Below are 20,205 nucleotides of genomic sequence, written 5' to 3' on the forward strand. Positions count from 1 at the left end.
AAATAACGAGGGGACTACCGATGCATATTTTTTTGATGAAATATAAATGTAAAAGTTACTTAAATTCAATTACAATGATTACTTTTCATATTTCTCTAATTGTGACTTGAAATTACATAAAAGTTTGAAAAAAGTTTTTTTTTTTATTTTTTGAACATGATTTTTGCATCCATTAACCCCTCGGTGATTTCGGTTTGTTTTGGTTTTTTGACGTTTGTCTGTTTTTTAACTGGGCTACGGCCCAGTTATCGAGCGCCCAGTTACCGAACAACTACTGTATTTGGAATAGGTGCTTTTTATATGCCTGCAGTAAAATTTTATAGAAATATTTATTCAACAAAATAAAATATAGATTTTGACGAACATTTTCAAGTTTAATTTTATTATCAGACCCTAAAGTATACAGTAGTTGTTCAGTAACTGGGCGTTGTTTAACTGGGCTGCTTTTTAACTGGGCGCTCTATAACTGGGCTCTAAAAAGGAGCAAAATGTATCAAGCTAAAATGAAAATAATGTTGATAAAGACTACTTTTCAAAAATCTTATTTTAACATAAATAATACCTAGAAGGGAATTTGTTAGAAAAGATTGATAGGGATAAATTTAGTGAAAATTTTAAATTGTAAAACATTTAAACACATTCAGAAATCAAATGAAGAAGTTGGGCAAAAAAATTGTTTTTTTTTTTATCAAAATGCAACTTTCAAACTGTTCAAATTTTTCGAGTTTCGCTTTGTAAGCGTATGATCATGGGTTCGATTCCCACCTGCTTCTGCCTTCCATCGGATGGGGAAGTAAAACGTCGGTCCCGGCCTTGGGTGTTGTGAGTCATTCCATGTGTAGAAGTCGTCTCCCTGGTATAAGTACAAACAACACACCAAACCAAGCCAACTCCGGTAGAATCGCTGGCGGCGCTTGGACTCGCAATCCAAAGGTCGTCAGTTCGAATCCTGGGGTTGAAGGTTTCTTGGAGTAAAAAAATGTTTAGATTTTGGTGTTTATTTATTTTTCTTTTTTTTTTTTGTAGTGATATGTAATGAAAAAGATGTGATAAATCTTTATTTATTACAGTATTTTTTATTTTTTTATCCAATAAAACAGTGAGTGAAAGTATTATACATTTTGCATAGATCTTAATCATCAACAGAGTGCGTTGGCTTACATTCTAGTGGTTTAATTTTCACATTTTGTTTCGCTTACAGTTAACGATTTCCTTTTTTTAGTAATCTTAGATAATAATGTTTCTCCCAGGAAAACTTACCAAGCCACTTTTTATTCCATGCAAAGCTAATCAACGTACACTTTATGTACACAAGGGTTTGATGAAAATATACAGTAAATGTACGAACTAAATGTGGTTCATTTTCATTTTATTGCAATGACAAATTTGAGAAAACGAGACGGACCGTTAATTATCTCGCGTGATTTCCTTTTGGCCATGTTTAACACTATATGAACATATTTGTTTTAAAAAAATAATCACATTTCTCGTTTAAAACTTTTTTTTTCTCTCCCTGCGATCGCAAAGTCATGCAAATCCCTTCCCTCCGGTCCAGTTCAGTTCAGTAGCTGGTCAGTGGGCCGCCGGCGACGGCCGTAAAAGTCGACGGAATCCGCCGGAACAGCTCGACTCATCTGACCGCCGCCGACAGGGGTATCAAGTGTGCGCGGTAGTAATAGGCACAGAATCCGACCAGGATCGAAAATGCAGTCGTCACAAACACGGACCGCCGCGTCAGCGGTAGGTTCGGGAATAACCGGCCGATGAGCGAGTTGTGGCCCGGCTTGGCGACCCCCTTGTTGTAGGCGGCCTTCCGCCGTTCGCGGTCGCGTTCCTCCTTGAGGCGCTGCTGCTTCCTGGGATTGGGGGGTTGGTTAAGGGTTTGAAGCGGATTACGAGAATTCAGGTGAACTTACTCTTTGGCAATCATATTCTCCACGTCCTTTTCAATCATTTTGGGTGGATATTTGCGGTACAATTCCTCTGCATTCTTCAGCAGGTATTCAAAAGGTAAGTCTTCTGGTAACTAAAGCGAAATATCATTTTTAAAGCTTAACAAATAAATCATCCTTCAAACAACGGGTCAACCTGCGAGAGCAAGCAGTGCAGCGAGGCCATGTCGCAGTCCTCCTGGAAGATCTCACTCTGTCTGTACAGCACGATCGCCGAGGTCACGTATATAGGCAGAAGAAACTCGGAGGCCAGAAAATAGTCGTACAGTCGCACTACGGACCGGTAAGAGTTTAGGCTGTGGCCAAACCAGGTCAGGTACCACGGCAGCGCGAACAGAGTGCCCACGGTTGATCTGCGTTGAATATAATTCAAGAAAAAAAGCAGTCAGCCCCACTGCGTTATTATTACCGCAGAGAGAATTCTGTGAACGGAGCACATTTCACAGATTCTACAGGGGAGGAAGGATGCGTGGACTTACCGTTCGAGAAAGTCACACAGCGACGCACTCTCCTTGCGCACAAGCGGATAGATAAACATTAACCTCCGCTGGGTCGGTTCCATCGTTTCCTGCATGCACTCCACCAGGTGATTCGTGGACAGGATTTCCATCACGTGGTATGCGACCTCCTCCCCGACCACCAACAGAAACGTGATGGCCACATCGTGATAACCCTGAAAAGCATAAAAAGCGTTCAAGTCACAATAACTCAATTCGCGGACCCTTCAAACAACTAACCTGATAGTATTTAAGGTGGGGATACTTGATGATGACGCGCAGAATCAGCACCGTCAGCTGGTCCTGCAGGGCGACACGCTGCTCGTACGGAATGCCCGGGGGGAAGCGCTTCAGCGAGCGGTTCACGTCCAGCACCACCTGGTTGTACTCGGGGTGGCTGTTGAGCTGCTCGAGCGAGGGCGCCGGATCGACCTGGGTGGGGTCGACGCCGACGAGCAGAGGCCACACCTTGCGGCGGAGGTCATCTGACGAGGGATAATTAAAAATAATATAGAAAATATAGACGACACGGCATCTCATCCAAGCATCTTGTGAATGATATGCTTTCTTTCTGTTAGTAGGATATGGTATTGGTTTTCCGATGCCTCCCGAGCTACGATGTTTTGGGGAGGACTATTTAATATAAATCCGTCGCCGAGCCATCCGTGTTGCGATGCTACGGGAAGGGCTTTAGTCCATGCTCCATACAAAAAAAAATGTTTTGTATGGAAATTGCTCACGAGGGGGGAAAACGAACAATTTGTAAAAAAAAAACTTAACAAATTAAAACATATTTCATTGGCCCGATGAAATTCATCTTAACCCCCTCCAAACCACAAAAACCCGTTCACTTTTAAAAGTCGCGTGGGTTCCCCGCACTTTTGCAACTAGTGAACAAAGAAAAAAATGTCGTCCCAAAAACAAACACACCACGACTCGAGTTTGAGGAAGTGCCTCTTAGGAAAATTCTGAAACTTATGAGATTCTGTTGTTTACAGTCACTTAAAAGAGCGATAGTCAAAGGTTTTTATTTTATTTATTTTTTAAAAACTTAACTTGAAATTTACATAAATTTGATTAAACATTTAAAAACTTAGTTGAACAAAAATATAAAATTGTGTTTTTTCATGAAACATTTAAAGAACAAACAAACTAGAGGTGGGCAAAAAAGAGCGAACCGTTCAAAGAGCCGGATCACTAAAAAGAGTGAACGAACCATGGCTCACAAAAAAGAACCACGGTTCTTTTTGAAACTCTGGTCTTTTGAAAGAACCGTTCCAAGATGGATTTTTTTTACCTGAGTATCTTTTATTTCTAAGGCCGTTGCAAATATTGTTCAAGGTTTATGTCGCCCGTTTAACGCTGCGCTTGAAAGTGATCTTTCTGGCTTCTCGTAATAGATTGACAAAGTGCAATATCGATACATATTTTTTTAAGTTAATCATAGACTAACATTAAAGACTGAGTACTTTTATTTTTTTCTTATAATGTCAATCCAATAAGTTTTTCTTAATTAAATAGAATTACCCATCATGTACTTCTGAAATAAAAAAAAAGCATTCAAGGTTTAGTCTAAAAAGATTCGATGCTTTAGGTAAAACTCTCACTTTATTTTTTTCTTATAATGTCAATCCAATAAGTTTTTCTTAATTAAATAGAATTACCTTGCGACCCATCATGAACTTCTGAAATAAAAAAAAATGCATTCAAGGTTTAGTCTAAAAAGATTCGAAGCTTTAGGTAAAACTCTCACTGGGTGGTATCATTATCTTTCTGAAAAATTAATTGCACCAATATATTTTTCGGAGTTTCATCATTTTGTAAGAATGGCTCTATTTCACCTCTGGTGATATTAAATCGGGTTGTTTAGATTGTACCCCGTTGGTTGGTCAAAGTCAAACTAAAAAGTGACGAACTGTCACGTTTTACACGGCGCTCACGCACACTATCAAACCACACGTTTGGTAGTGTGTGTGAACTACGTGTAAAAGGGGTGTCAAACTAAAAAATGACCCCGTTCGTTTGACAACAGTTGGTGTCAAACTATCGGGGTTTCATTGTATTAAGTTAAAATATAAGCATTTCAAAATGCTTCAAAAAATCCCATGAAAGTTTGAAAAAAAAACAATTTTCTCGCCCGATTAAACTTTAGCATTTATAAACGTTATCGATTGATTCAGAATGTAAAAAGAGTTAACAGAATAAATACAATTTTATAAAATTAAAAGCTATTTTCTCCAAAATCTTAAATTTAAGTTTGGGGGCTCTCCCCATGTTATTATTTAAAATTTGATGTTCGAGTAGAAATCTTGACAAAGATACCACCATGGCAATGGTGCCATATCGTTCATTTTAATGATTTATATAAGTCCTAAACATAAAGATTACCCCAATCTTTATAGCCTTTTTTCAAAATTTTGAAAAAGAGCGAAAGAACCGTTCAAAAGAAACGCTCTTTTTAATGAGCGAGCGAAAATGAGCGGCTCCTAGAAAAGAGCGGTTTTGCCCACTTCTAAAACAAACAAACTAGTACTTTTTGACAGTTTTCCTGTTTTGTTGATTGCCTGCATTTGTTTGCAGAAATGTCAACCTGCATGCCTTGAAGGTTTTTATTTTATTGACATAGGACTATGTCTTTACTTACTATATTGGGGGGCCAGTTCAGAAATTCGATCCAAAGCGTCACATTTAAGCGTTAAAAAAGGGGACATTTTGAACGCTTATATCTTTTTTCCCTGTGAATCAATCCAGACGGTTGGACCACCAATCGAAAGAGGAAGACTTCAGCTATTGTTTAACTACATAGATAGTTTGACTAAACATAGTTAAAGCACTTAAAACATGCAATCAAAATGAGTAATTTTTCAGTACAAATCGGACAGATGACCAATCAGAGCGAGCGTATGCATTCGAGGCCGCGCCCCTTTTGTGCCGTTCTCCGGCTGTGCCGCTATTTAAGCAGAAAATTTCGCAAAAGCAAGTCACTTTGGAACGAGCACTCGAACTGTGCACGTCGGGCAGGCGCGGAGCAGCAGCAGCAGCAGCAGCGGCCAATAGAAGAAGAGGACCAGCAACCAGAAGGAAGAACCACCAGCAGCAGAAGGAGGAAATTCGAGCGAAGCGGACCGGTGGAAGTCGCTATGATGCGGCGGTTCTCATGAAAAATGGCCAATTCGACAGTGGTGGAAAAAACCTGGAGTGGCCGGTGCCCTCGAAGCAGGTTCCCCCGGAGCCCGGGGGAACATTTATAGAACCATACGAGTTGTGGCAATATGGGTATCAAAATTCATGGTTTTTGATACTGAACATAATAATGGCCATTTCGACAGTAGTGGCCACAACCTGGAGTGGCCGGTGCCCTCAAAGAAGGTTCCCCCGGGGCCTGGGGGACATTTACAGAAACATACGAGTTGTGGCAATATGGGTATCAAAATTCATGGTTTTTGATACTGAACATAATAATGGCCATTTCGACAGTAGTGGCCACAACCTGGAGTGGCCGGTGCCCTCAAAGAAGGTTCCCTCGGGGCCCGGGGGGACATTTACAGAACCATACGAGTTGTGGCAATATGGGTATCAAAATTCATGGTTTTTGATACTGAACATAATAATGGCCATTTCGACAGTAGTGGCCACAACCTGGAGTGGCCGGTGCCCTCAAAGAAGGTTCCCTCGGGGCCCGGGGGGACATTTACAGAACCATACGAGTTGTGGCAATATGGGTATCAAAATTCATGCTTTTTGATACTGAACATAATAATGGCCATTTCGACAGTAGTGGCCACAACCTGGAGTGGCCGGTGCCCTCAAAGAAGGTTCCCTCGGGGCCCGGGGGGACATTTACAGAACCATACGAGTTGTGGCAATATGGGTATCAAAATTCATGGTTTTTGATACTGAACATAATAATGGCCATTTCGACAGTAGTGGCCACAACCTGGAGTGGCCGGTGCCCTCAAAGAAGGTTCCCCCGGGGCCTGGGGGACATTTACAGAACCATACGAGTTGTGGCAATATGGGTATCAAAATTCATGCTTTTTGATACTGAACATAATAATGGCCATTTCGACAGTAGTGGCCACAACCTGGAGTGGCCGGTGCCCTCAAAGAAGGTTCCCTCGGGGCCCGGGGGGACATTTACAGAACCATACGAGTTGTGGCAATATGGGTATCAAAATTCATGGTTTTTGATACAGAACATAATAATGGCCATTTCGACAGTAGTGGCCACAACCTGGAGTGGCCGGTGCCCTCAAAGAAGGTTCCCCCGGGGCCTGGGGGGACATTTACAGAATCATACGAGTTGTGGCAATATGGGTATCAAAATTCATGGTTTTTGATTCTGAACATAATAATGGCCATTTTGACAGTAGTGGCCACAACCTGGAGTGGCCGGTGCCCTCAAAGAAGGTTCCCCCGGGGCCGGGGGGGACATTTACAGAACCATACGAGTTGTGGCAATATGGGTATCAAAATTCATGGTTTTTGATACTGAACATAATAATGGCCATTTCGACAGTAGTGGCCACAACCTGGAGTGGCCGGTGCCCTCAAAGAAGGTTCCCTCGGGGCCCGGGGGGACATTTACAGAACCATACGAGTTGTGGCAATATGGGTATCAAAATTCATGCTTTTTGATACTGAACATAATAATGGCCATTTCGACAGTAGTGGCCACAACCTGGAGTGGCCGGTGCCCTCAAAGAAGGTTCCCTCGGGGCCTGGGGGGACATTTACAGAACCATACGAGTTGTGGCAATATGGGTATCAAAATTCATGGTTTTTGATACTGAACATAATAATGGCCATTTCGACAGTAGTGGCCACAACCTGGAGTGGCCGGTGCCCTCAAAGAAGGTTCCCCCGGGGCTTGGGGGGACATTTACAGAAACATACGAGTTGTGGCAATATGGGTATCAAAATTCATGGTTTTTGATACTGAACATGAAAATTGACATTTCGATAGTAGTGGCCACAACCTGGAGTTGCCGGTGCCTTCATGGAAGGTTCACCTTGGGAGAACATTTATGACAATTTTGCCGACAAATCTATGAAACAAAATAAAATAATCTTATTCCAGATTTCACTAGCAATCCAACAACAATTTCAAATTGTTTGGTCCTATGTCTTTCGGTTATGTCTCTGACATACCATCTTGAACTTTTTTTTCATTTTTTTTTTCCTGAAATTAACAAAAATTTGATTAAACATTTAAAGTTGAACGAAAATATAAAATTGTGTTTTAAGAAACATTTGAGAAACAAACGAGTTTGCCGCAAACAAGTTTGCGAGTGCGAGTTTGTATGTTTGTTTGTCATAGTCTAATATCTGCTTTACTAATAATTAATTTGACGGAATTATTTTTTTTTTCTGATGAGGTAGACCGTTTTCAAATGATAAATTTTCGAAAAAAAACAGTTGTAGGCATAATTCTGGAGCAACATTTGAAAGGGGCAGTATATAATTTTTCTTTCAACTAATGATTTCGTGTAAAACGGTAAAAAAACAGTAAAATACCATTTCTGATATTTTTTTTTTCATTTTAATGCAAAAAAATAAATAAATTGACAAGATAAAATTTTTTGGAAGTTATTTTTTTTTGAAAATAATTTAAAATTTCATTTTAAATCCTTGTGGTCGTACAAAGGGTCATTGTACTCAGAAAAATAACCTATTTCGTTGTGTACAATAATATCACAAATTTAAGCTTAATTTTAGGACCCAATTATGCGTCCTTAAGTTGGAACAAACCAGAATTCGAGCCAAACATTTCATTAGGGCACAAGACCAAAAACCGCCATTCGAGAAAATCGCTTGCAAAAAGTGGACAACTTGTTTCAATTCCTATTTAAAAAAGAAAGCTTGACTGATGGCATTTTAACTGAGGATTCGATAAATTGCATCATTATCCTGAGCTCTGCTTTAATGCTTCTTAATTTTTGTTGAGTTTCGCAATAAAAATCATAATTTTAAAAAATCTCGTTATTAGGCCCTTTTAGCTTCCAACTGCTGTTCATAATGGGCCCTTTCTAAATGCAATTTCGAAGAGAATTAAAAGGACACTAAAGCGCTGTCGCCGGATTGATGTTTTGAATGATGTTTCTGGGCCCTTTTATATAGTTAGAAATAATGAGGGATTCAGTGGAAATTTTGATAATTGGTGAAGTTTTGTGATTGAATGGTGTAGATAAGGTATGTAAAACATAAAAATTCTTCAAAAGAGTACTGAACAGCAGCCGCGGGACCGTATTAAATATTGTTTTTTGACGAAGTTTTTTTCTGCAGAAATGCTTGGTGAAAAGTAAACCAAACTTTGTTTTGAAGTAAATTAGTGTTAAGAATGTATGAAAAGTTCATTTTATAACACAAAAAGTTCCACAACTACTAAAAACTAACGAAAAACAAAAGGGCACATATTAACATTTTTTTGGTTTGGAGTGTAAATTGTTATGTGCCCTTTTGTGTTTTTGGTTTTTTCAATGGTAAATTGTTTGCTATCAATCTGATTCATGGAGGGCATGTAGGGAGTGTAGGGTAGAGTAGTCATCAATGAGACACTTTTGGTTTTCAACTTTCAACGATTTTTCTATTTTTTTCATCAGCATGTCTTAATGAGCTTTTAGTTGCATTATCTTTCTTTTAATGTGTTCTATCATTGACCAAAATATGAGATCGATCCGACATCTACAGCCAGAGTTATTCAACTGTCTCATTGTAGACGCACTTGGCAGGAACAATGAGACAGCTGGGGAACAATGAGACACTCTACGAAAATCAACATTTTTCTAGCAAAACATCATGTTTTTGTATTGTTCCATTGCAGGTGACTTGCCTTGAACATTTTAGAGTAATTTTGCCAACATGAAATTTTTAATAACAAAAGTTTCACTAAAAAGTATTTAAATTTTGTAAAATCCATATATTAATACCAAATAACTTTGTATTTTTGGTTAAATGAAGTTTAAACTCTATAAATATGCCAAAAATCACATTAAATTCATGTTTTGAAAGATTTCCATCGATTTTGAAAAGTTTATTGAAGAAAAATCAAAGTGTCTCATTGTTACCCATGGGCTGAAAAGAGTGGGGAACAATGAGACAGTCCTGGATTCTGGGTGTATTCTAAATTTTGGCCAAATCTAATGAAAGGACATTGTAGCCCAACCTAATCCCTATGGAATGTCGAAAGACATTTGAAGAAATATTAGTTTTGGTGTAAATGGCAGCCTACGAGCGAAAAAGTATTTTTTGTCCATAATTTACTTTTACACCCCAGAATCAAACATTTATGAATAACTTTTCAAGGGAGCGTCCATGACCAAAGCCACTTATATGGCAGACGTGTATCCAGTAGACACACCTTTCCCCCAAATATGAGCCTGATTGGTTGAAACTACGACTTGTGAGAGCCATTTTATCATTGTTCCCCGTGTCTCATTGATGACTACTCTACCCTACTAATGAATGAAATAGTGGAATAATCCCGAATGTTTACGTTTTGGTTTTGTGCCCTAATGAAATGTTTGGCTCTAATTGGTGTTGTTTTTGATGAGTTTCCGAACAAAGTACCAGATTTTATGTGTTTTTCTTAAAGTATACGACAAACTAAACTTAAAAATGTTAAAAAGTCATAATCGTCCAAAATGACATGGGACAATTATGCGTAGAACGGCAGTTAAGTGCTCATAATTTTTGATAGGATTATCAGATCTTCGATCTTTTAGGCTCATTTGAAAGGTCTTTCAATTATCTTACTTACGACGGTTCGCATAATGGACCCAGACATCATTTTCATCGAAATAACTGAGATTTGACCTCCAAAAAAGTGTAAAAACAACACTTAAGTGCTTATAACTTTTGAAAGGGTTTTCAATATCTTATGCTCACTGGAAAGGTCTTTCAAATGTCTTTCTAAAAATATGTTTTCTTACCAAAATCACCATCTGAACAAAATTTAGAAAAACTCGTTTTAAGGCACAACTTTTGAAGTACTTTTCTAAATTTCATGGTAGTAACTTGGGACTTATGGGACCACAAAACGGGTCGAATGAGTCCAAAACGGTCCAAATCGATTCAGCCAGTCCAGAGATAACCGAGTGCATTTTTTTGTTGCACGGACTTACATCCAGACACACGCACAGACTTTTGTTCAGAATTTGATTCTGAGTCGATAGGTATACGTGAAGGTGGGTCTAAAAGGTCGAATAAAGAAGTTCATTTTTTGAGTGATTTTATAGCCTTTCCTCAATAAGGTGAGGAAGGCAAAAAGCTTAATTTTTGACAAAAAAATAAGGCTGTTGAACCAGATATTCCATATTTCGAGTTTTTGAAAGCAGTTTTAAAGAAAATGCTGCAATTTTGAAATTTGTTGCAGTCGAGAAAAAGAGCGATAGCAAGCAAACTGTCTAGTTTTTACCGTGGCTCTGAAAAAACGTATTTTCAGAGCCACGGTTAAAACTTATAATGCAACAATCTAGATTAGAGCATTATCCATGTTGTTGCAAACGAGTTCACAAAATTTTGAGTTTTTATCTTGAAGCTTTTGAATTTGTTTACAAAATCTTAATGTTTTATCTTAAAGCCATCTAATTTCAACCTTGAAAAAGTTAACATAATCCTGTTTAAAAACAAAATAATAAACGCCAAATGAGTCACCCCGACAGCTCAGTCTTTTTCAACCTTTGACCCCCTCTGGCTCTTCAACCATCCCACGCCGCTCTTCAACCACTCCGGCCACTCAATTTGATAACAGGGCCGCTCGGGGGCTTTACATAATTGCGCGCTTGTTTTTATTTCGACTGACCACTTCGTTTCGCGTCAGTGACCCGCACATCAAGCAATTAAACACATTCGAACTCGTCAAAAAAAAACAGCAATAAAAAAAACTGCATTGCAATCTCCTCCTACAACACGTCTGTTTTGGAGCTGCTGCTTTTTCGCACACCTCCCTCCCTCCGCGAAAGAAGCACTTTCTCTGCGTCGGCTGGTTTTTTAGCGTTGAGGAGGAGGGAGGAGGAGGAGGCGCTCAAGACAGCTCAATATCGAAGACAAGAAACGTCCTTCAAAGAAGGCAAACAAGAAGGTGGTTGCACATGGACGATTGTCGAGGGTTGGGGCGGTGGCGGCGGGTACATACCGTTAATGAGACCATACTCGGATTTCGCAAACTTCCTCCACTCGTCCTGCGTGGTCGCGGAATCGTCCAAAGCGTTTTCGATTTTGATACGTTTCAATTTTTCTTCGTGATTTTCAGGAACTAAAAGCGGCAAAAAAAGTGAAAGGAATTAATAAAGTAAAACTTTAGTCCAAAAGTCCTTGACCCCCTACACTTTTCAAAGCTAAGCTCGGTCGGCTCGTCCGACCTCCGGTGATTATTGGGCTGCACCAGCGCTACATTCTTCCCGTAGGGTGACGTCGGCGACGGCGATTCCCGAATGTCCTCCACCAGCCGACTATTCTCATCGCAAAACTCCGTAAAGCTACGGTCCGCCTCGAACGAGGTCAGCGATTTGCTGTTGTGGTCCGTCATCGAGTTGCTGGTGACGCTGGAATCGAGCTGTTCAACCTTCTCCATCCTTCATAACAACAAATACTTCACACGGGGAATGCTTCAAGCAGATAACATTCCCGGCGGGTGGCGAACGGTTGACGCAAAAAAAATGCACGGATTGATTATCGATTTTTCCGCGGACAAACGAAGACGACGACGGCAGCGGCGGTGACGATGTTTGCCATTCGAACTGTGAACTCTCGGGCTGATTCAAAACAACACTCGCGTAAAATGATTCAATCAAAACACTTTGACAGCTGCTGGAATGTTGTACTAAAAGTTGGGTTGATTGAAGGAAAGAAGTGTGTACTAAAACGTGCACGGTTGTGGAGAATAGTGTGAATTGAACTTAAATCGACCCACAGAGCAGATTCGCTAATCTGAAATAATTTGAGTAAACGATAACAAATAAAATCGCGGTAGTTGTACAATTTTGAATGATAACAACAATAAATACCATCTGGAGCGAATCATTTGTAAATAAATAAATCAAGTAGAATGTTGGAAGTTTATGCCGAATTTAGGAAGTTAAATTTTCTTGAACTTTAACTTTTTCATCACTTCAAGCTCGCGATTCTGCATTTAATTTCCCCAAATTTCCCGCTGTTGTAAACAGGAATTAACAAATATTTCGATGCCTCCACTGTCCAGATTTTCAGTTTCAATAAACCTAGATTGCCAAGTAAAACAATCCAGTTTAACGACCCCTGGGTCTTTTGTGGCCTCTGTTGCAAGTTTCTGCTCATTTCTCGGCGTCCGAAGGTTGTGCTATGGAGTAAAACGATATTCCGACGCGGTTTCTCCACGGTCAACAAAATATCTACAGCGATAGAAATTTCAAGGCCAAACAGATCGCCATGGAAAAGGGAGGCCGTCAGTACACAGAGCTCGAGGAGTGGCCTTCCAGTTGGAGGACACGGCGGGATCTTATAGCGAATTCCGAAACATGCTGTGTTGTGGTCCAGAGTGTTTATCTGCGAAGGTCGACGAGTCAAAATAAATAATTAGGCAAAATGTCAAGTAGACCAAACTGCGAGGCAAACTGTCAAAGTTTGTTTTGACATATCCAGGTTTTTAAGCAAAGATGGCGTTCGAATGTTGAACGTCCGATATGTCAAAATCGCGCAGTAGCACCAACATCAGACAAAAAAAATGGCTGTCATGCCATGGCACACTTTTTTCTCAATGTTGGTACCACTGCGTGATTTTGACATTTCGGGCGTTCACCATTCGAACGCCATTTTCGCTTAAAAAGCTGGATAAGCGTTCGCGCTGGGAAGGCAAGCAGAAAAATAAATAGGAAAAAGAACAAGAAGACTCGCTTCAAAATTCAAATGCTCGTGTCTGTAAGCACTCGACATCGTCCTGGAAGAATCCCCAGCACCGGAGTAGCCACGGACGCTGTTGCGGAGAGAATGCGCTCGCTGACTGAGCGTCGGTCCAACAGCCGAACTGTCATTTGGGCTCTATTTACAGCGGTACAATGGGGTCCTATACAACAAGGTTGGCACAATACTCACATCTTCCCTCTTCTCCGGGGTAATGATTAAAAAATACAAATCTCTTAAGTTATTTTCTCCAATTTGTTTAAATATTAGAACATAGTCATGACTCCTCCAGAATAATCTTGTTAATAATCATAATAAATATAATAATCAGCGTATCACAAAAATGTAAGACGCATGGAAACTTTTTTTTTAATAGAAGCGCAAAAGAACACGTGAACTAACTGTTCTAAAACCCACTAAATACGCCATCAGGCTTCACAGAGACTGGCTAACCACCCACTCTATCGATAAAGAGTTTAACACGTGTTTTGGCGTCTCTTACAAGTTTCCTTACAAAGTGCGTACATTTCCTTACGTATTGCTCCTATATTTGAAACTGTTATTTGTTTTAAAAAGAAAATCATGTATGGGCAAAAGACATTTTTTTAAGTGATCGTATTAAAGAAAACTTCGTAAAATTTAATCGAGTTTTTCTAATTTAATCTAGAGTTTTTCATCGAGACCTCTTTATAGACATCCATCGAAATTGAATCTGTTTTTGCCTACTTAACCTTTGTCAACTAGACATCTCTTATACTTCAACGAGCCTGCGAGGCCTGCTGGGCTCGTCTTCCTTCTCTTCGTATTCTGCTCTTATTAGTATACGCACAAGAAATGGAACCCATTCGTGGATAAATATGAATAAACTGAACTTCCGATGGATGAAGTTAACTGTATTCGCCACACCACCTCCGCTTTTCATCCAAGCAGTCCTGTTCTTCACGTGCATCCCACAACGCGATTAATTCGTTTGATTTTCAATGTTAATCAATTCTGCGTCCGCTCCAAAACAATCAAATCTCATCCATGATTGTGGGCATCCCACCCCGCGTTAAGACCGGACCACGTAGCGTCCCATCGCACTTTGTTCCAGTGGATTTTTCCTAGAATTTAGTAAATGCGGTATATCATCAGTGGTGATCACATTTAGTCCCGTAGACGAACAATTTTTAGCGACCGTCCCTGTCCATAACCAGTGTGATTCGTAAACAGACATTTCCAAGAGGCCTTCCAGTTCGATTCGTAAGCGAACATTTTCTTGAGGCAATTCATCCCGGTCCACATCCAGCCTGATTCGTAAACAGACATTTCCTAGAGGTCTTTCCAGTTCGACTCGTAAACGAACATTTCCTTGATGCAATTCCACATGCAGTCTGATTCGTAAACAGACATTTTCTAGAGGCCTTTCCAGTTCGACTCGTAAACAGACATTTCCTTGATGCAATTCATCCCGGTCCACATCCAGCCTGATTCGTAAACAGACATTTCGTAGAGACCTTTCAGTTCGATTCGTAAACGAACATTTCCTTGATGCAATTCATCCCGGTCCACATCCCGCCTCATTCGTAAACATACATTTCCTAGAGGCCTTTCCAGTTCGACTCGTAAACAAACATTACCTAGAGGTCTTTCCAGTTCGACTCGTAAACGAACATTTCCTTGATGCAATTCCACATGCAGTCTGATTCGTAAACAGACATTTTCTAGAGGTCTTTCCAGTTCGACTCGTAAACAGACATTTCCTAGAGGCCTTTCCAGTTCGACTCGTAAACGAACATTTCCTTGATGCAATTCCACATCCAGTCTGATTCGTAAACAGACATTTCCAAGAAGCCTTTCCAGTTCGATTCGTAAACGAACATTTCCTTGATGCAATTCCACATCCAGTCTGATTCGTAAACAGACATTTCCTAGAGGCCTTTCCAGTTCGACTCGTAAACGAACATTTCCTTGATGCAATTCCACATCCAGTCTGATTCGTAAACAGACATTTCCAAGAGGCCTTTCCAGTTCGATTCGTAAACGAACATTTCCTTGAGGCAATTCATCCAGGTCCACATCCAGTCTGATTCGTAAACAGACATTTCCAAGAGGCCTTTCCAGTTCGACTCGTAAACGAACATTTCCTTGATGCAATTCCACATCCAGTCTGATTCGTAAACAGACATTTCCAAGAAGCCTTTCCAGTTCGATTCGTAAACGAACATTTCCTTGATGCAATTCCACATCCAGTCTGATTCGTAAACAGACATTTCCTAGAGGCCTTTCCAGTTCGACTCGTAAACGAACATTTCCTTGATGCAATTCCACATCCAGTCTGATTCGTAAACAGACATTTCCAAGAGGCCTTTCCAGTTCGATTCGTAAACGAACATTTCCTTGAGGCAATTCATCCAGGTCCACATCCAGTCTGATTCGTAAACAGACATTTCCAAGAGGCCTTTCCAGTTCGACTCGTAAACGAACATTTCCTTGATGCAATTCCACATCCAGTCTGATTCGTAAACAGACATTTCCAAGAAGCCTTTCCAGTTCGATTCGTAAACGAACATTTCCTTGATGCAATTCCACATCCAGTCTGATTCGTAAACAGACATTTCCTAGAGGCCTTTCCAGTTCGACTCGTAAACGAACATTTCCTTGATGCAATTCCACATCCAGTCTGATTCGTAAACAGACATTTCCAAGAAGCCTTTCCAGTTCGATTCGTAAACGAACATTTCCTTGAGGCAATTCATCCCGGTCCACATCCAGCCTGATTCGTAAACAGACATTTCCTAGAGGCCTTTCCAGTTCGACTCGTAAACGAACATTTCCTTGATGCAATTCCACATCCAGTCTGATTCGTAAACAGACATTTTCTAGAGGCCTTTCCAGTTCGACTCGTAAACGAACATTTCCTACGGTCGTCCCAGTTAGTCTGAAGCTTTAACAAGAATCAAAGAAGTGCATTCGGACATAGGCGAACCTGTTGCACGCTCGCTCTGTATCACGATTTAGGCTGAGAAAACTCACTCCTCTGTTTGCACTTGTGCACACCCGAGTGATGAGTACGCGCCGACGTTGCCGAAGTAGGCGACGACACTGTTGCACTCAACGGATGACATTGAAAGTACATGCTCGGAGAACAACACATTACACTAAAGTGTTTGTTTTTAAATTCCATAACCTCAAATACTCGCCTTGCATTTTTTGCCACGCCTCAATCAAATTTCCAGCTCACTTTCAGACCAGAAACTTTGTAAGCTCTTCACTTTGTCAAATGTTCCAAAATTTCACTGTTCCATTTCTTTTAATAAAACTAAAACGCTCCCGGCTTACCAAAGGTTAACGATGCTCACCCTGGTCAGTCAAGGGTTGACAAATAACCTCCACCAGCTTGAACACTTTTTTTTCTCTTGTTTTTCCATTCCTCTTCCTCTTTGTCAAGCAAAACACACAATCCATCCGCGTGCTGGGGATTCTCCAGGACATGAAGCAGGTTTTAAAACTTACTGACAGTGTTCCGGAAGTTATTCCTCCTGGCAGGATCGCCAAATGTAAGCACTCGACATCGTCCTGGAAGAATCCCCAGCACCGGAGTAGCCACGGACGCTGTTGCGGAGAGAATGCGCTCGCTGACTGGGCGTCGGCCCAACAGCCGAACTGTCATTTGGGCTCTATTTACAGCGGTACAATGGGGTCCTATACAACAATACTCACAGTGTCGTGTCCGTTCGTTGGTTGGTCAAGGCAAACTAAAAAGTGATGAACTGACACTTTTTACACGGCGCTCACACACACTATCAAAATAAACGTTTGTTAGTGTGTGTGAACTCCATGTAAAAGGGGTGTCAAACTAAAAAGTGAACCCGTTCGTTTGACAACTGTTAATGTCAAACCATCGGTGTTTGAGTGTAATAAAATTACAATAAATAAAATCGACATCAAGAATACCCAAGATCAGATTAGCTAACTGACGCTGATCTCTGTCAAATAAAACCAATCGGGTTTTTTATGCTTGATACCCCTTTTACCCCTTGTGTTTTAATTGAGGTTTTAATCCGTTTTAATAATATGCTTGAGAACGGGTGCAGAAAAAGACTTTTAAGTTTGATGTTATCAAACTAACGGGGTACAAACTCAAAAGTGTCAAATCGACGGTAACATTTCAAAAGGCATCATGTACATTTTGACACTTTCTGGGTTATTGCATATTCTGAAAGTACTCCTAATAAGCTACCTCTCCACCAAAAATGAGCAAAAGTTACTTCAGTAAAGTCTGTTTAATCATGATTTTAAATAAAGTAACATAAACAAAATCTCTGCCATCAGCAGTCCCTGTTTATATAGCCCTGTCAACCTTTCAAACAAAAGACTACATGAACCTCGTGACGGAAAAAAAGCTACATGAACAAAGCGCCATGTACATTCGGCGAAGAAAAACGAATCATAACAAAGCGCCCCCCTCAATGACAGCAGGGTGATATCGACGTTGGTGATTTCAAAAGGAGTTATGTTTGTTTTACTCAAATAAAATTACGGAAATGATGTTTTATTGAATTTGGATGATCAAGTATCAATAAAAGCAACGTTTTTCATCGTTTGTTATTATTAGAACATCTTATTTTGCTTTTATACTAAAATGGGAATTGAAAATGGATGCTCAACATTCAAATGCGTTTTTCTCAAAACGCATGGTGTGTACATGATGCTTTTTGAAATGTTGGCGTCGAAATAACGAAAACAAAAACTCAGTGTACTCTGTACTACTAAAAAAGAGTGAAGATTTCAAACATAATTAATAAGAAAAAATACAAAATTTATAAAATTAAAATATTTAAATGCAACAATTTTACAATTCGAAACTGAAAAAAATAACAAATTAATCTATAGCACACTTTGCACCAAATTCTCCACCCTTACAAATCATAACTGCACACAAAATATTTGCACACTGAGAATCATACCCCTTCTCGAATGTTTCATATCTTGACATTAGTTGCTGAGATATCGACATTAGAAAATTACGGGTTTTTTGGATGAGACTTAGAAAACACCAATTTTCCTGTTTTTAAATTTTTAAATGGCAATATCTCAGCAACTAAGGGTCGTATCAACAAAGTTCAAAAAAGCAAAATATAGAGAATTTTCTCAGCCTTTCAAATATATTTTTTTCAAGAGTGGGCAAATATGGGCAGTAATTTTTAAAAATAAATTATCTGCGACTATTTCCAAAAAAGTTACCAAAAAATGGCTATAACTTGAAAACGATGCACTTTATTTATCAAAATTTCACTAAAGTCGAGACTTAAGTACTTTTTGATTGCAAAGGCGCCAAAAAAGTTTCAGTCGGATAAAAAAATATAAAAATTAAAATTAAGAAATAAAAAGACCGATTTCGTAGAGAATTGCACATAACTTTCCATATCAAAGATTAACAAACATCGACATAGCTACGTATATCAGTCCAGCAAGTTTTCTAAGTTGATTGTAGATGACGGTCGTAAGTTGAGTACTTTCCTAAGTAACTTATCTTTTTTAGTAATACTTAACTGTTCTAAGTTAAGTGAATGTAGATCAGCTATGACTAGAAAGCCTTATACTGCTCCAAAGTTATCTGATTTTCTGTAATCTTGGCTGTTAAAAAGATGACATTTAAGAAGTTTGGAATTGAAGAATTGATAAATTTAAAAATTTACGAATTTAAAGATTTATGTATATTTATAAAAATTTAAAAATTGAAGAACTTAAAAAAACTTAATACTAAGAAAAGGTTTTTTCATAAAGCATGAATTTCAAAACATGGTTTAAACCTGAAGGTTCAAAGACAAACCGCAGTTTGGTAAATGAACTCTCGGTGAAACACTTGGTGAAACTGGTCCACTTGGTCTCGGTCTCTACACTGAAAGCCCGACCATGGTAGTTTTAAGAAAATTTGCTAAAAATGCTGCTTATTACATTAACTGTGGCTTTTTGGTGAAAGTAAACGCAAATATGGTAAAATGTACCATGCTTCCACAAAATTGCATGGTAGCTAATACGAAATCATTATCATTCTCTCCATAATCGAGGGTAAAAATTACCATACCGCTCTCGACATAGTAAAACTGACTGCGTTAGTAAGTCAATCCAAGCACGGAATGTTTTTAGCAAAAATACGTCGGTGCGTGTTCTCAATTTAACCCTACAATATGGCAGCAACTACCATGGTTGGGTTTTCAGTGTAGGTTGTGGTTACTACCCAGTCACGACGTTCTAGCAGGATTCTAGCAGAGTTCTCACAGAGCTGGATATTCTTACAGCATTCTAGCAGAAATGTTCCACCGTTCTAGCAAGATTCTGGCAGAACCAGCTCTGCTAGAATATTTCGTGACTGGGTACTGTCGAAATGTACACTCAAAGTCAGAAGTATCCCTCAAAAGGGTACTTTCAATCCTCAAAAAGGATACTTTCTATCCTTTTTTAAAGTTCACCCGGCGTCACCCTTTTAAAAGGGTATGTCAAATTCAGTACATTTTCGATACCCTTTTAAAGGGTGACGACGGGTGAACTTGAAAAAAAGATACTTTTTACTTTGAGTGTAAATTTTTATGCCGAAGATCGGAAGAAATTTCTGACTGTGTAAATTTTTATTTTATTATCTTTTAAATTTATTACACTTCTTGCTTCAATTTTTCAAACTTTCACCATCGCTGTTTGCAAATTTAACAAAAAGATTCATTTTTTGAACCTTTTCAATGTTCCGAGTATTTCCCTCTTTTCCCGCGCTGCACACACCGTGCGCGCACGAAAACAAATCCTTCTCGCGCGGTGACAGACCGCGCGCGTCTTGCGTAACCAAATTTAGAACAACAAACCCAAACTTGCGTGCAAGTTGACCTGCGAACGCGAAAAGA

General features: G+C 39.5%; 1 protein-coding gene across 1 annotated transcript; it reads right to left on the minus strand.

The window, feature by feature from the left end:
- Positions 1-1,054: 1,054 nt before the first annotated feature.
- Positions 1,055-12,242, minus strand: LOC120422989 (TBC1 domain family member 20). Its single transcript, XM_039586599.2, has 7 exons — positions 11,777-12,242; positions 11,586-11,705; positions 2,690-2,934; positions 2,432-2,625; positions 2,089-2,305; positions 1,917-2,026; positions 1,055-1,856 (listed from the first exon to the last, which is right to left on the minus strand). Exons 1-7 carry the CDS (start codon positions 12,021-12,023, stop codon positions 1,631-1,633), a joined length of 1,359 nt encoding a protein of 452 aa, XP_039442533.1. The 5' UTR covers positions 12,024-12,242; the 3' UTR covers positions 1,055-1,630.
- Between the last annotated feature and the right edge of the window lie 7,963 nt (positions 12,243-20,205).

This window comes from Culex pipiens, chromosome 2 (assembly GCF_016801865.2).
Source record: "Culex pipiens pallens isolate TS chromosome 2, TS_CPP_V2, whole genome shotgun sequence".
Classification (NCBI taxonomy): domain Eukaryota; kingdom Metazoa; phylum Arthropoda; class Insecta; order Diptera; family Culicidae; genus Culex; species Culex pipiens.

What these genes read in the sequence shown, in the direction of transcription:
- LOC120422989 (XM_039586599.2), bottom strand. Translation starts at nt 12,023, where the DNA reads ATGGAGAAGGTTGAACAGCTCGATTCCAGCGTCACCAGCAACTCGATG. An exon ending in CGAGTATGGTCTCATTAACG is followed by an intron (nt 2,935 to 11,585) that starts GTATGTACCCGC and finishes ATCCCTCGTCAG; the next exon opens with ATGACCTCCGCCGCAAGGTG. An exon ending in CTGTGTGACTTTCTCGAACG is followed by an intron (nt 2,306 to 2,431) that starts GTAAGTCCACGC and finishes TATTCAACGCAG; the next exon opens with ATCAACCGTGGGCACTCTGT.